Below are 16,647 nucleotides of genomic sequence, written 5' to 3' on the forward strand. Positions count from 1 at the left end.
ATAACTTTAGAGAAGCTGACAAAATAGTCACTCAAATTTTAATTCAATCACTCAAATTTCAATTCAGTCACTGAACTTTCAAAAAATAATAAAACGGTCACTACTAACCACTTTCCGTTATGTTGTAACGGTGCTATCATTTTCCGTTATTCACTTAACAGAAAAGCTATTTTCCATCCCTCTCTCATCCCCCTCCTTCTTCCCCACCATCCCTCCCCCTATCACAAGCACCTTTATTTTTTTGCAGACTTCCCCACCATTGCCCTCTCCCCTTCTCCTCTCTATTCCTTCTTCACCATCATTTCTCTAACCCTCAACAAAGTTTCCATGTCCAAAGGAATGAGCCATTTTGTCCTTGTCATCTAGTCAAATGCTCTGGCTTCTCTCATTCTTCTTCCAGCAGCTTTTTTCTTCACAAGGTTCTCATCTATCTATCAATTAAATCAATGGATGAGCAATTAATGGTATTATTTCTATTTTGGGACTTCTTTGCAAGAAAAAGCAGCCACCAATTACTTTATCTTTTTTGTGCAAAATTTTCTGTTTAAGCATTGCTGGATATGTAATTAAATCTAAAAATAGTTCAATAATTCCTTTATTGGTGAAAAAATTGGGTTATAAAACTGGGCTTTTTGCAGGATCACTTTGATGCAAAACTGTGTAATCATTGGTGTAAGATACAGCTCTCCAACCCTTGCTTCTGCTCTAGCCAACTTAATCCCAGCTTTCACTTTCTTGCTTGCTGTTATCTTCAGGTTCGTCTCTACTGCTATGCCATTTATTTTTGTAGTATAAGGCATAATTAGCTGTCTTTAATATTTGCTACTATGCCAATACTTTCTCCATGAATTCAACCGCATTTACACCGATCTCTTTCTACCATGTTAACAACATCTAACAATTGGCTCATTGGTGGCCTCTTCATCGCTACTGCCTCTTTGTCACTTTCAACAAAAATCATTGGTCAGGTAATTTAATATGCTATTTCATAATCCACGATGCTTGGCTACTTCAAATTGATACTTTCCCTACTAAATTTGAAGGCTGCAGTTCTGAAAGGGTATCCATTAGAGATAATGTTGGTTTCCTTCTATTGCCTCTTTGGGTCCATTCAATCTGCATTGGTTACTTTGATTTTGAAAGAGACCCAAACGCTTGGATGTTGAGTCTTGATATCGAGCTTATTTCTGTGATCTACTCAGTAAGCAAACTGCAACTCCCCATGTTAGCTTTGTCATTTAGGCAAATCGAAGCTTTGTAATTGAGACCAATTTCATTTCAGGCTTTATTTGGAAATGTGGTAACATTCAGCGTGCAAGCATGATGCATATGGCATAAAGGTTCGGTCTTTGTGGCCACACTCTTGCTGTCTTCTTGGGGTTCATTTTCCTTGGGAATAATGGTGAAGAAGGAATAGGGGGAAGAGAGGGAGAGGGCAATGGTGGGGAGGTCTGCAAAAAAATGAAGGGGTTTGTGATAGGGGATGGATGCTGCGGAAGAAGGAGGGGGATGGAAAATGGCCTTTCTGTTAAGTGAATAACGGAAAAGGATAGCACCATTACAGACATAACGAAAAACAGTTAGTATGACCGTTTTGTTATTTTTTGAAAGTTCAGTGACTGAATTGAAACTTGACTGTTTTGTCAGCTACCCTAAAGTTGAGTAACTGTTGGTGTAATTTACCCTTTTTTTTATCCTCTGCGTCTGCGTGTGCTCCAAATTTTACAAGTTTTAAATCCAATTTTTATTTACAATATTTATTTAATAAATTATAACGTATTTTTATGTAAATTTGAAAAAAAAATTAAAATTGTTTTAAAAATATTTAATTTTAAAATTTCTAATTTTTAAGAAATACTTTTATTTTTTAAAAATATGTAACCATTTTTAACTTATTTTCAAAATTTTAAACATACTTATTTAAAAAACTTGTATATAAGATGATTATATGTGCATAATCTATAATATTAGTTAAAAGTAACCTATACCTTTTAAAAATAAAGACCAAATAATTCATGAATTGATGGTACTGATTTAACTTAAAAATTAAGAAAAAAAAAGTATATTCTACTAGAATTTTTTAATTAAAAAAGGTATTTTAATTAAACATTAAAATTAAAATTTTAAAACAAAATTTAAAAGGTAGCATGTTAAATAATTGAATATAAGCAAATTGAAAAAAAAATTATTTATGAAATATAATTTATAAAACACCATTAAAAGTTATATAAAAAATAGGAAGGGCTTATGTTGTAATTTTACCTTTCATAAATTTTTTATTTATTTTCATACCACATGTCAAATTTTTATAATGTAAACACATTTGAAAGACCCCGTAACACTTATATAATATATTGGCATAAAAGATTAATTTATTTATAAAGGCTCGTTTCCAAGTATATTTATAGAAATGGGTTAATTTCTGAATTATTTACCGGAAAGGGTTGATTTTAGCAAAACGCGTCCATGTAGGAGCGTTTTTGTGACAACCCTAATTTGGCCCTAGTCGGAAAGTGGTTTCGGGATCACAAAACCAAGTCACAAAAATAATTAGATGTTATATTCTATGTTTATTTCATGTGAAAGTGCATGTGTAAAAATTTCATGCTTTGATTTTGCCATTTGTGAGTGAAATTATGAAATAGGACTCATGTGAAAATTTTTGAAAATGCTATAGACTAATTTGTAGTGGCCAAATAACTTATAGTATGAAATAGGTGGATTTGCATGTCAAATTTCCCACCTTAAAACATAGTGGCCGGCCATGATGGGCATGATAAGCATTTGTGCAATTTTTTTATTGAAATTATGGCATAAGTATGGCACAAATAATATATGTTATTTTGTGTCATAAAATGTTAGTAATAAAATAACAAAAGGAAGTAAAAGACAAGGTTTTTTGTTCATCCTTGTTCTTCATAGCCGAAAATAGGAGAGCAAGAAGGGAAAAAGCTCTTGAAAAATTCGGTCACTAGGGGAAGAAAAATCCAAGGTAAGTTCATGGTAGTTTACTTCTATCTTGATTTTCATGAGTTCTTCTTGATTCTACCTTAACTCATGAAGCATATTTTTTATTTTTGGTTGTGTTGTGAGCATTCGGCCATGAATGGAAATGAAGGAAATGGTTGTTGTTTCATGTTCTTTTGATGAATAATGGAAGATAGGTGAAGTTGAGCCAAACAAATGAGCATGCATGTGACTTAGATGCTAAGGGGGAAAATCGGCTAACATGTTGTATGTATTATGGCCGAATGTGAACTTGGATAACATTGAGTAATGTTTGTGCTTTAAAATGATGAAATGAAGATTATGCTTAAGTGAAATCATAGGTATGTGATGATTGATTTGTGATATGCATGTTTGAATAACATGCATGCAAGTTATGTGTGAAAGAGTGAATTGGTAATAAATCTGCTTGGGACAGCAGCAGTAACATGATTTTGAAAAATCACCATAAATTGTGGGAGATGAGTTAGAAGCTGAATAAATTATGTAATTAAACATTAATGAGTCTAGTTTCTTATAAAAGAAACCGTGTAAGTAAAAGAATTTCCGATAATGAGATATTTGAAGTGATGTGGGACAGGGTCAGAATGACTTCTAGATCCTCTGTTCTGTTTTTATAAAATCATTATAAATTTTAAAAAAATGAGCATAAGATGAAATTTATATTATTAAACTCCTTAATGAGTCTAGTTTCAAATGAAATAAACGAGAACATATTTTGAATTCTATACAATGAGAAAATTGATTCGTAGTGAGGAGTGGTCAGATTAGTCAAACAGTGAAACAGGGGAAACTTTAAGAAAAATCTGGTATTGATTGGCCAAACCAAAAATTCTGAAAATTTTATGGAAAAAAGATATATGAGTCTATTTGCAGGAAAAATTAACGGAACTTGATTTGGATTTTCGTAGCTCCATTTATAAATGATTTAGTGACTGTTGCTCAGGAAGATAGCTTGCAGTGAAATTATGATTATGTGGTAAACATTGACAAAAATTTGTTAATGAGTTGCTTATTGATTTCTTATAAGCTTACTATGATCAGTAGGTGTGAAATTCGAATATATATATTATATTTTGAAAGTGATGCTGGAATAGTCGAATAATGACTAGTTTAAAATCTTTAAATTTAAGCTCAAGAGCATAGAGGGGCAAATTCAAATAAGGGAAAAGAGAAAGTAATCGAATAGCCGTTGTAATCGTTCGGCAATGTCTAAGGTAGTGTTTAAGCTTGATTCCTTCTTATATGCCTAAGAGCTAAATTAATATGGCAGAGAGAATGTAAATTTTATTTAGTTAATGTGCCGAATATGTAATGATTTAATGCTATAAGCCGATTATGGCTATTATGCTTAAGTTGAATTGGATTTGGAAATTTGATGCACTAAATGAGTGTTACAATGAATAAACTATGTCGTATATGTGCTGGTAGAGATATCACGATTTGTGATTATTAAATATCTAAAGGAAACCATGATGTGTATAAATTTATTTTTATTAGTCCTTTGTGGTAGCCGAATGTGGCTTGGTACTAAAGTGATTAAATGTGAACTTCGATGAGGTAACTGTTAGTGATCGATGATATAAGTTATGCATTATAATATATATTCGGGTTTCAAACCTAGCAGGCGTAATGCCGGTGAAATGACATCAGACTTAAAGGTCTAGCAGGCTTATGGCCGGCGATGAAATCAGGTTATTACCTAGCAGGTAAATTGCCGGTAAACTATTAAAAATGGTGCCATAAGACTATGGGCTAATACGATATGTGGATTCGTTCCGTAAAGTAAACTATTCAGGTACGAACAACCTAATTAAGTACATGTGAATTAAATGAATTTGATGATTGATGTGAATCGAACATATAAGAAATGGTTTCATGTTTATGTTCAACTATGAGACCTTGTGTTAAATCGACAATCGATTTCGTTCAATACATTAAGTTGGTCAGGTATGCGATATGTACTTATGCATGTTAAATCGATTGGAATTGAATCGTGAATGTGAATTGAGAAGCATAGGTGAAAATGCATATGTCATATATATGAGTAAGGATAAAATCATCGTAAATTATCGATAAGGATGGGCTATGTGCGAAACCATCTTATAATTGCTAATTTGAATGGTTGTGTGCAAATTAGTGAGCAAGATGTATTGTATTGAGATGATGCTTCAGTGAAAATTTACATATGTTCTTTGTGTTGAATGAATATTAAATTAAAGTTATGAGCCGTATGTGACTAGCATATCTAGTCGAATTTGATAGTATTAAATGATGTACTAAGATATGTGTTCCAATGTGGAAATTAAACCCTATGTGGTTGAAAGGATGAAAATCTTTGTTCATAGATATGTGTTTCAGTTATACATGATTGAAGTATAAGTTATGAAAGTGGGAAAGAATAGCTGAATTGTCTATCGAAATGTGATATTCGGGCTTCGGGCCTAGCAGGCTATAATGCCGGTGAAATGATATCGGGCTTTGAGCTTAGTAGGCTATGATGCCGGTGAAATATTATTCGAGCCTTTGAGCCTAGCAGGCTATAATGTCGGTGAAATGAAATGTTATGTGAATTCGGTGTTCCTTGTAAGATAGGGATTTAGTCGAATGTTTAAGATGAAATGATAATGTATTATATCATGCTTATATGGCCTAATGGTAAGTATAACATGTTGGTAAATATGCAATGTGCTTTTATAATCGATTGATAAGTTTGAAATGAATGTGAGTAAAATGTTATGCATAAGCTATCAAATGTTAAGTGTGAAAATGAGATGAAAGAAAAGTGTTGAAATGTGTTAATATATAATTAAATATGAATGATATTTGTATCCGGCTTAAATACCGCAGGCTATATGTTGGAATTATATCCGGGTTAAATCCCGCAGGCTTTGTGCTGGTAATATATCCGGGTTAAATCCCGCAGGCTTCGTGCTGGTAATATATCCGGGTTAATTCTCGCAGGCTTCGTGCTGGTATTATATCCGGGTTAAATCCCGCAGGCCTAGTGCTAGTATTATATTCGGGCCTTTAAGCCTAACAGGCTATTATGCCAGTGAGACACTATTCGGGCCTTTGGGCCTAGCAGGCTATAATGCCGGTGAGATACTATTCGGGCTTTCGAGCCTAGTAGGCTATAATGCCGATGAAATGATAATCGGGCCTCGATCCTAGCAGGCGAAATGCCGGTGATTTGAGAAAAGTCTAAGACTAAGGTACCTCGTGTTAGATTGACAAAGAATACATTCAATACGTTAAGTGGGCCAGGTACACATTATGTACTCATATGTGAGTTTGATTTGAAGTGAATCATTAGTGTGTAATGTGATACATACGTGAATAAATGTTATAACTATATCTATGATCATGATACATCGGGTCAGGGTGTGAAAGTATGTGAAAGTATGTGAAAGTATTTGAGTTAATTATGTTATATGAATTCAGATTAAGTATGATAAGAATGCTGAACGTGCATTATGTGTTTGTGTGTATTCGGCCAGATGGCAATATACCTAAAATATGGCCTCTTGAGAAATTGAATAATTGAAGTATAATTGCGTTTATTTGTTTGCATTGCTTAAAACTTACTAAGCTTATGAAAGCTTACTCCGTTGTTACATTCCTCTGTTTTGTAGATTGTTGGCTCCAGTTATTTGCTCGGGTTGGAGTTCGCCGGAGATATTATCACACTGTCAAGCTCACGCTATTGGTGTAAGTAAATCCTAGTATTTCGAGTCTATGGCATGTATAGGGTTTTAATGTTGAGTATGTGATACTATAAGTTAGCCAAAGGTGGTGGCTTGTATTGATAAAGTGTTTTGGCCATGTGAATTGGTCTATGTTGGCTAGTGATGTTTTGGGCCTTGTAAGCCCATATATGGGACAGATTGTATGTGAAAAGAAAAGATTTAAATTGATTGAAATTTTTTGGCACGGTTTTTGTGTGATTGACTGAGTTTAAGTCGGGTAACACCTCGAACCCTGTTCCGGCGAGGGATACGGGCGAGGGGTGTTACAGTTTTAGAGTGAAATTTCTAGCAAATCGCGCCATTGGGGAGCGTTTTTGCCATGTTAACACAAGGCGCGCTGATGTGGACGTACTTTGCTGACGTGGCAAAAAGGCTCCCCCAGAGACGCGTTTTGCTCCATGTTTTTTCTAGATTAAGGCTTTTTGCATGTTTGGTCCCTAGGATTTTTTGGTTTAGGGTTTTAGGGTTAGGGTTTTGTTAAAATAATTTATGGTAGGTTTGTAGAGTTTAGGGTTTTATTAAAATAATTTAAGTTTCTGGGTTTTACGAATTTTTAAAAATAAATCAGGATTTAGTGTTCTTTTTTTAAAATTAATTAAATTAGGGTTTAAAGATTTTAAATAAATTAATTAAATTTGGGTTTAGTGTTTTTAAGAAAATTAATTAAATTTGGGTTTAGTTTTTTTAAATAATATTGTGTTTAGGTTTAGGGTTTAGAAAAAATTATATTAAAAATAAGGATTTTGGTTTTTTTCTACAGTAGTTCTTGAAAAAATAATTTTGAGAAGACGGTTCTGAACAAATAGTGTCAAAACACTTCAAGCAGGATGCACTATCAGCAAAATTATTGAAAAAAGCTCCCACGTAGATGCTCTTTTTCTATAGTAGTTTATGTTTGGCCTTAGATTATAAATGAGTCAAATTTCATTCTCAGGTTGCATAAGTTACAGCAAGAAAAATTAAAGAAGCTAAGCAGCATAGAAATTGAATATGAGTGAACGTATTAGTGCTATTATTTACTATGATGGTGAGGTCCGTAACACTGAGAACAGCATTGTTTTATCGAAGAACACAACGCAAATTGTTTTTAACCAGATTATAAATTTAACAGAATTTCGTAAAAGAATTAGGCGCAAAATCTTCAGAACGACGCCAATGAAGGTTTCTTCTATTAAGTATCGATTTTGTTCTTCGATTGATCCTGTGATGTGTGACTCATTTGATATCAAAGGTGGTCGTAGTTTTAAGGTGATTGTACAGATTCATCTCGCTAGGGGATCACCCTATCTTGAGTTATATGTACAATTTTCATCGCCAAATGGAACATTTGCGACTTCAACATCTACTGCTATTCGAAAGAAAGACACGATCCCTACTTGACACTCCGTTAGTGGGAGGTAGAATACGAAAGTGCCCGTGTTTGGTGGCAGTATGGAATACACAACTCCTACACGATACTCTGTTAGTAAATGAGACATGCACATTGGTGGGTCAATGTTTAATGCTAAAAGTACATATTAGGGAATGACATCAACTTCTAATGGTTGGCAATCCACATCTGATTGAGGACGCTATGAAATGTTCACAATAAGGGATGATGTACTCCCTACAACATCCACCGGCGAGGGGACCTCGTACGTTACAGATAATGGTGGATTAGATAATGAGTCCGATGTGGATCCACCTCGAGAGCTCAGCCCCGATAATGCAGAAGTTGCATTATTTTTTGAACCGGAGTCTGTTCCATCCAAACCTGAAGACGTTGAAGGGGGTTCAGATAAAGAAGAAGAAGATCCACGATTCAGGGCATACTCGCCTCCAGCCCACATGCATAATGTCGATTTATCGATAGATGATTCGTTGGAGTTTCCAAATCTATCACACAAGAGGCGTGACCGTATAAGTTCGTCATTGGATTCAGGTGAACTGGAAGTTGGTAAGGAGTTTTTTAGTAAGGATAGTTTTCTTGGTGCATTGAAACAATATAGCATCAATCACGGGATTAACTACAACGTGGCTAAATCCAAATTCGAGAAGTTTGAGGCCAAGTGTGCAGTGCAAGATGATACATGTTCATGAAAAATCATAGTTTTTTTTAATAAAAAAAATAGGCTTGTGAGAGAAAAAAAAAGTACAAAGGTCCACATACATGTGTTACTGGTACAGTATCACTGGGTGTTAGGGTTTTTGAATAATAATATTATTACTTAATGTTGCATTATACAACGTACTTCATTGACAGGTGTTTCACAAGATCATCCCAAGATGGGTTCAATATGATAGCTAGCTTAATACTACCAATGTTGAAGGTGGGTCCTAGGACTTCTGTGTCAGTATTAATTGTCAATATTCATAACCAATTGAGGTACACGCCTTCTTACCATAAGGCTTGGATAGCTGAGCAGATAACGTTGAAAAAAATGCATAATAGGTGGGACGCTTCATATAATGAGGTGTGGTAGTGGTGTCAGGTGCTAGAGAGGTACGTCCTAGGTTGCATAACAAAGCTTGAAACGTTCCCTGCGTACTACAACCATTGATTTCTAAATGGATGCCAAGTTTTCAAACATCTGTTCTGGAGCTTTAAATAATACTGGGACACATCTGTGTACTGCAAGCCATTGGTACAAATTGACGGTACTTTTATGTATGGTAGATATACCTATCGACTATTGCTAGTTATGGCACAAGATGGTGGTGGGAGAATCCTTCCAATTGCGTTTGCAATAACATCGGAGGAGTCAGGTGATGACTGGAATTTCTTTCTTTCTAGGTTAATGAAGCATGTATGGCCTCAACCTAATGTCTGTGTTATATCGGATCGGGACACTGGAATACTAGCCGCAATTGAGCAATAGGGAAGCCTATAGGATCGCACACACTATCGGTATTATCTAAGGCATGTTGCGTCTAACTACTACAGGCAATATTGGTCTACCACTGAACGACGACAAGTGATCAACGTGGGTATTTAATCTCTATTAATATAATTTCGTTTGTAATATTCAATTTATTCTAAATGGAATAGTGGTATGTAATTTTTGATATCAACTTATGTTGGCAGTGTACGAGATCAATAATGACTGTTTTCATGAGATGTCGGGGATTTTGCATTCAGTTAACAATCAAGGTGCAGACTACCTCTGTAACATACCTTTCGAACAGTGGACACAAGCATACGACGGCGGCCTACAATATGGTCATATGACCACAAACCTAGTTAAATGCATATATTTTGTTCTAAAAAGAACGCATCATCTGCCAATAACCTCGGTTGTGCGAGAGACATATTTTCATTTGGCGGTATTATTTTCAAAGCGAGCAGCGAGTTATAAAAGCCAAATACAGAGAAGTCATGTATGATTCCGGAAGGTATTATAAGAAATTAATAAGGCCAATGCGCGGGCTAACACCATGCACACAGTGTGCCACGATCGCAACAATCTATGGTTTTGTGTGACGAAGTTTGACAAACTGAACCAATGTATAACCGACGAGCAATATCGTGTACACCTAATAAATAGAACTTGCAACTGTAGGATGTTTGACGCACTTCGTTATCCATGCGCTCATGTAATTGCAGTTTTTCAGAATCTCCATTTGGATCCCATGAGATATGTCGACGAAGCGTACAAAATAGAATACATGTACAATATGTGGAGACACGTATTCCCACTGGTCCGAGATGAACGTAAGTGACCGTCTGTATCGCTTGCTCTGTTTAAGTTGTTACTGGATAGAGAATTCTGTCGCAAACCAAAAGGTCGACCTTGCTCGAGTAGAATACGTAATAATATGGATATCCGGGAAAGAATGAACCAATAGAAGTTATGCGGATGGTGTAGGAATCCAGGTCATACAATTCGATCATGTCCAAACCGAAATAGTTGATAATTGCTGTAATGAAACTATGTTGCATTATTTCTATTGCGCCTTATTCAAAAGAACTTCTATTTTATAAAAAAATATAAAAATAATTTATTATTAAAATATTAAAAACAACTTTTATTTTATTAAATAAAACAATATAAAAACAGTTTTTACAAATATATTCAAAAATCAATATATGTGCCAGTCGAAATCAATGTCATATTGGGGCGGTCGAGATTACGCATTGGATTCCTCATTGGTTTAGCTTCTGGTGGGGGTTGTGATTGCCCCGGTAGGGGTTGTAGTTGCTCTGGTTGTAGGTGTTGGAAAGATGACTCACATTGATAGAATAAAAAATTTGGAGGTGTTTGCATCACCTATGGCGGAAGTGTTTGAATCCTGTAAGGAGATGGGGATTGGTAATGAGATAAGCTCTTCGACAGTGCCTTATGCAATCCCTCCAACGACGATGGCCTATATATCATCGGTTGAGTCGGAGTCATCGGGAAAGGAGATACACTTGGCCATGTATTCTAACCAGGCATAGGACTTGGAAAATGAAACATATAAGGATTAAGATACATATAAGGGCTAGGACATACACCTGGGATAATTTGAAGGGGCTGTGCTGTGGGTGCCATCGGTTGAGCCGTTGGGCCCAGTGATTATGTGAGAGTTGTTGATGGGCTCGTGCCGTCATCCCTTCTCATTGGATTTAAAGGGCTCTGTTATTCCCTTTCGACATGGATTTGTCGACGCCTCTACTCTTCCGACAACAAATACAGCTTGCCATAGATCTTAAACCATGGCATGTAATCCAACGCACATGCTAACTCTGAGACGACGATTGGTTCGTTAGCAGGTATATGACATACCGATTTTCTTAAATTTTGATATATTCTGAAAAGAATACGGTCAATTCGTATTCGTTTATCATAAGTCGATTTTGTGCTCTTTATCGAGACCTCAGGTGCCTCGGGAATCGGTTGTCGGAATCCAAATTGTTGCAACACTCTATCTATCTGGTGTATCTCGACAGTAGCATAGTTAACCAATGGAATCTTAACATGCCAAATGTTTGGATTTTGAAAGAATTCATCCGGAATTACTGCTCGAATTGTCAGATCCTCATATGGTGTCAATTGAAATTATATGAACGTGATAAAAATATTAGTTATATACATAATACTAAATACTAAATATGAAACGGCTATTTTATGTATATATATTTTATTTAATACTTACTTGCGCTTCCGACCGTTGGTCTAATAGAAGCTGTATATCTTCAAGAGCGGAAGGTATTCCAACATAACTCTCTAGATAGTTCCACCTAATTAAATAAATTTTTAGCATAGAATTTTATTTTAAATCTACGTAATACTTGTAAAATTAAATAAAAAATTTACCTCGTTATGAGTGAGAATGTATATGGGTGGTTTACTCGATGAAGTAAAAATGGAAAGCAAAACCGAGCCCATGATTGTAGTAGAAATAGGCAATCTCCGATTTTGGCTTTATTTGGTGGCGTCGCCTCACACATCTCCTGATACAATGTTGCCAACACGACAGACGCCCAACTAAATTCGCTAATTGTTCTAAAATCAACGAGCTTCAGCAGCCACCTCAGATATACGAGGTTTCGTGACAAGTCTAACATCAAATAACCTCCAATTATCTCAAGGATGTATGCCCGGCATATCGTATTCTTTCTACTTTAGTCGAATCATTCTCCAGCTCCGAGAATGTGTCTCGTAACTAGCCCATCTCGATTCAACCTTCGTAAATATTATCCAGAATCGCACCTAAAAGATCGTAGCATACGGCTCCCTAATCAACAGATTGAACGGACCTGATGAGTGCGAACCCATCCACTGGTAATCCCAATTGTAATTGCACGTCCTCCAAAGTAATGGTACACTTTCTGCATGGAAGATGGAATGTGTGCGTCTTGGGTTTCCACTTCTCTGTTAACGCACTGATGAGTTTCGCGTCCAACTTGCACCCCCGGCCTATAGTGGCCACATGCCAAAAACCTGCTTCCCTAAAGTAATTTTCTATCAACGGTGATAAAGGACCAGACATATTACGAATATAACATTGTAACACTCGATCTACAGACTGTTATAAAAAATTATAAAATACAAATTAATTAAAATTACATAAATGAAAAAAATATTAAATAATATTCAAAAATTAAAATTAACCCTTACCATTTTAATTTGTTCGACAGAGATATGTTTATGATCGAGACGAATTAATTCCCAGGCCATTGCTAACACGATCAAAATTTTTTGAAATTATAAAAAAAATACTAATTTAGAAAGAAAATTAAAGGAAATAATTAATTAAATAGAGCTTTAAGAAATTTAAGGAGAAATTTGAGAGCTTTGAGAAATTTAGAGAGAAATTTGAGAGTTTTTTGCTAAATTTTGAAGAAATTTTATGTGAAATAATAAGAGAGGGGTTTTATATTTTTTTTGATTGTTGGACCCCCCAATGGTAAAAGAAAAAAGCCGTTGAAGACAAAAACACGAGCAAAACGGGCCCCTGGGGGAACTTTTTGCCACATCAGCAAAGCGCGTCAACGTCAGCGTGTTTTGTGCTGACATGGCAAAAACGCTCCTCCAAGGGTGCTATTCACTGAAAATTTCATCCTAAAACGCTCCTACATAAACGCGTTTTGCCAAAATCGACCCTTTTCAGTAAATAATGCAAGAATTAGCCCATTTTCATAAATATACTTAAAAATGGACCTTTATGAGTAACTTAGTCGGCATAAAATTAGATTGAATTTTGTGATGGTTAAATTTAAGGTTTAAAAATTAAGTCGATGAAATCAATAAGAAAATAAAATAAAATTCCAATTTTTTTTATTTACTTGCAAATCTTGCTAAAGTGACAAGAAAGTGAAAATCTTCTCTGTATACATCTTACCATTAAATCATCAAAACAGAAAGCGTTGACATAAATGATAAAAACCCAAACATCCACAAGATTACAGATGGGAAACTCGAATTATAAAACACAGATTCAGCAAAGATGATTTTTTTTTTTATTTGAATAAAAAAGAAAGAGTTGTTTTTTTCAGCTCTTAGATTTAGAATGCTTTACAAGCCAATCAATAACAGAATCAATGTTGGTTGAGTTCCTGCATGATATCATGTAGCAGCAAACTTCTCTGTCAGTAATCGACTTCAGCCCCCTGCATTTTTATGACAATGTGTTCAGTTCCATGTTGTTTTGTCCACTTAATTTAGTGAATTATGACAAATGTATCTTACATTTCTTCAGTCAATGCCTGTTTTGAAAGAGATTCAGGCTTGTCAATCTTGTTGCCTAGTACCAGAAGAGGGATGCCATTAAGTGAGGGCTTGCTCAGCAAATCATGAAGCTCACTTCTTGAGATGCTCAAGTTATCTGGATCAGCCGCATCCACCACATAACTACACCCAAATTCAGGTTACATGTAATTTCACTATAAACACAGTGTGAGACACGAGAGGATCCATAAAAATGAAATGCAACTACAATTTTTTTTATGGGATTTGGATTAGTTTCACTACATAAGAACTAAACAAAGAAGCTAGGATCCAAAAGGGAACAACATATGATCATACACAAAAAGTACAGCAGTTGAAACCGGCTGCAACTGATCCACTGATATAGGTCATAAGTAAAGTTTTCAATACCTGCCTTTCATTGATCTATTTGTAAGGCGCTACCGGAAGAGGCACAACTTTATCATAGTAGTAAGAAATCCTAACAAGAACCATTCTTTAGAGTTAGATTTTTTCTCCTTGCACTAATGCTCGTTGTTTTGCTAATAGATATAGAAACATGTAAATGCAGTTCATATAATTAAGATAGTATCCTGTTCAAGATTTGAGAAGGACAAGGGCAAGTTTTCAGACTATTCTTGAGGGTTTATTATTCTGGGTTATTTGCCTTTCTTGCATTAAAGGCAAACCTTTTCAGGCCCTAAAATTGTTAAAGCAATTTAGAAGGGAGTTACTGGAAATAACAAGTCTGTGAAAATAAAGAAGAAGCTTCTTAGTTCTTACACAATTGCAGAAACTGAACGGCAATATCGTTCCCACATACTGCGAAACCTAGGCTGACCTCCAAGATCCCATAACTTTATTGTAACATTTCCTTTAGTCACTTTCCTCATGTTGAATCCAACCTGAATGTAAGCCATTAGGCATTAATTACCTTACTTCTATGACAAAAAAAAAATAAAAGCTTTGGAAAGTAATATCATACCAATTCACATATTTAAAAAGAAGAAAAAATGTGATGATGAAAATACAGATCCTCTTAGACAAGATGACTCACCGTTGGGATCATATCTTCACTATATCCACCAGTCTGAGAAAAAACCAACAAGACAACTTAAGGTCAAGCCACAGAATAAAGCAAAACAATACTACATTGCTAGCAATGGACTCTTAGTACTGCGGTGACATTTACATTGAGTTTCTTAATTTACTTACTGCAACAACATTTACTAGTGAGGTTTTTCCAGCATTCTGAAGTCCTATCAAAGATAGCTCCATTTCCTGCTTGAAAAACAGGCTGCAAAACAAGAAGTAAGCCCTCATACCATGAAAGTTGAACTACAGAGGTCAACTTAAATAACAATCTAGAAGGATAAAGCTCACAAATTAGCAATTTAGCATTCATTTAAAGAATTCTCCAAACATGTATATCAATAAAAGTCACAGAAAACTGACTGAAAAGTATGTGAATTCCGTAAAAACAAAACTAATTTTCCACCAAGCACATGAAACCCAAAAAGCATTCATAACTTAAATTAGATCTCAAATAAGTGTGGAGCAGAAGAGAATTGAACCATCCACAAAGCTCTTCCTTGTCTTAGAAAATTTTCCTTCTTACACAGATTTCCTTATCTGCAGAGGCGATGGTATGGCAATCTACCCCCATTCTAATGTAGAAATTAAAAAATAAAATAAACCATTAACTCATTAAAATTACATTAAATATGTAGTCAACCATTATTGTTTTTTCTAAGAAGAAGAACAAACAATTGTCTTTTATTCATTTTGTTCATGAACCACACATCAATTTACTAATTTCGATATAACATTCTTAACAATAGAAGTAATTTTACTGTATTCTCAAACAAAAGATGAAAATTTTACTTCTTTTTAGCTTAAAAAGATGAAACCCAACTTTATATAAATCATAATTCTCAATCCAATCCAATACATCACCTAAAATTTAAAAAAGAAAAAGAAAAAAAAAAACAAAACAAAACAGCAGAAATTAATAAAAGAGTGACATTGCAACAAACCAAAAAAAAAAAAAAAAACCTACCTTCGAAGCCAATTGAGAAAAGCTTCCAATAAACCCATTAGAAAAGATCACAAGCAAAAAAAAGAAAAAAAGAAAAAAGAAGAAGCCTTCTTTCAGTAAATTTTCGAAGAGAAAAACAGGAAGAGGGAGCCAGAGATCTCACAAAGCCCCTGGCTTTTCCTTCCCTCCCTTCTAGCCTGCTGATTTTTATTTTTATTTTAAATTTATTTTCACTGAATTCCTTACTTCGAATTATTTCCTTTCCATAATAAATAAACAGCCAAATTGGACTCTCCAGATTACGGTGGGATTAGGAGTAGTTGAAAGAAAAAGAAATTCTTCATTTTTGAGGAAAATATCAGCCGTTGATAGTGAGTGATTGGGAAATTTATGGACGGTTTAGATTCTATTGGATCTTTTACATCTAATTTAAGTCAAACAGGCAAAAACAATATTTTCTTTAATTCGGATCAAATTGGGAGAAAAAGATTCCGTAAAACACTGTGAGAGTAGTTCGGAGGTAGAAATAGATTGAACAATCAACGGTCTCAATTTTGGCGAGTGGCAGTCACGAACGAATTTCATTGGTGTACAGTCCAGACGTTTTGTGGAGGTGATTGGAGAGTGGCATTCACGTCTAATTGAAGATGATCTAATAGAAGAAGTTGTACAGGAGAATTAAGGTGGCAGAGTTGTACTATTTTAT

At 34.9% G+C, this 16,647-nt stretch overlaps 1 protein-coding gene and 1 long non-coding RNA gene across 5 annotated transcripts; one reads left to right on the forward strand and one right to left on the reverse strand.

Moving 5' to 3' along the window:
* The first annotated feature begins 44 nt into the window (after nucleotides 1-44).
* On the forward strand, nucleotides 45-1,756 carry LOC107899286 (uncharacterized). 4 transcript variants are annotated; one of them, XR_005905090.1, is made up of 4 exons: nucleotides 45-464; nucleotides 639-755; nucleotides 969-1,201; nucleotides 1,283-1,756. It is a non-coding gene; the product is annotated as an uncharacterized lncRNA (long non-coding RNA). The 4 variants fall into 4 exon arrangements; XR_001684638.2 differs by having other exon boundaries at nucleotides 174-464; nucleotides 1,044-1,201; XR_001684641.2 differs by having other exon boundaries at nucleotides 191-464; nucleotides 639-968; nucleotides 1,044-1,201.
* An 11,810-nt stretch (nucleotides 1,757-13,566) lies between these two features.
* LOC107899298 (ADP-ribosylation factor-like protein 8a) lies at nucleotides 13,567-16,337 on the reverse strand. Its single transcript, XM_016824975.2, has 6 exons — nucleotides 15,963-16,337; nucleotides 15,119-15,200; nucleotides 14,961-14,993; nucleotides 14,687-14,808; nucleotides 13,907-14,068; nucleotides 13,567-13,827 (listed from the first exon to the last, which is right to left on the reverse strand). Exons 1-6 carry the CDS (start codon nucleotides 15,998-16,000, stop codon nucleotides 13,710-13,712), a joined length of 555 nt encoding a protein of 184 aa, XP_016680464.1. The 5' UTR covers nucleotides 16,001-16,337; the 3' UTR covers nucleotides 13,567-13,709.
* Between the last annotated feature and the right edge of the window lie 310 nt (nucleotides 16,338-16,647).

The sequence above is a fragment of the Gossypium hirsutum genome, chromosome A11 (genome assembly GCF_007990345.1).
Source record: "Gossypium hirsutum isolate 1008001.06 chromosome A11, Gossypium_hirsutum_v2.1, whole genome shotgun sequence".
Lineage (NCBI taxonomy): Eukaryota > Viridiplantae > Streptophyta > Magnoliopsida > Malvales > Malvaceae > Gossypium > Gossypium hirsutum.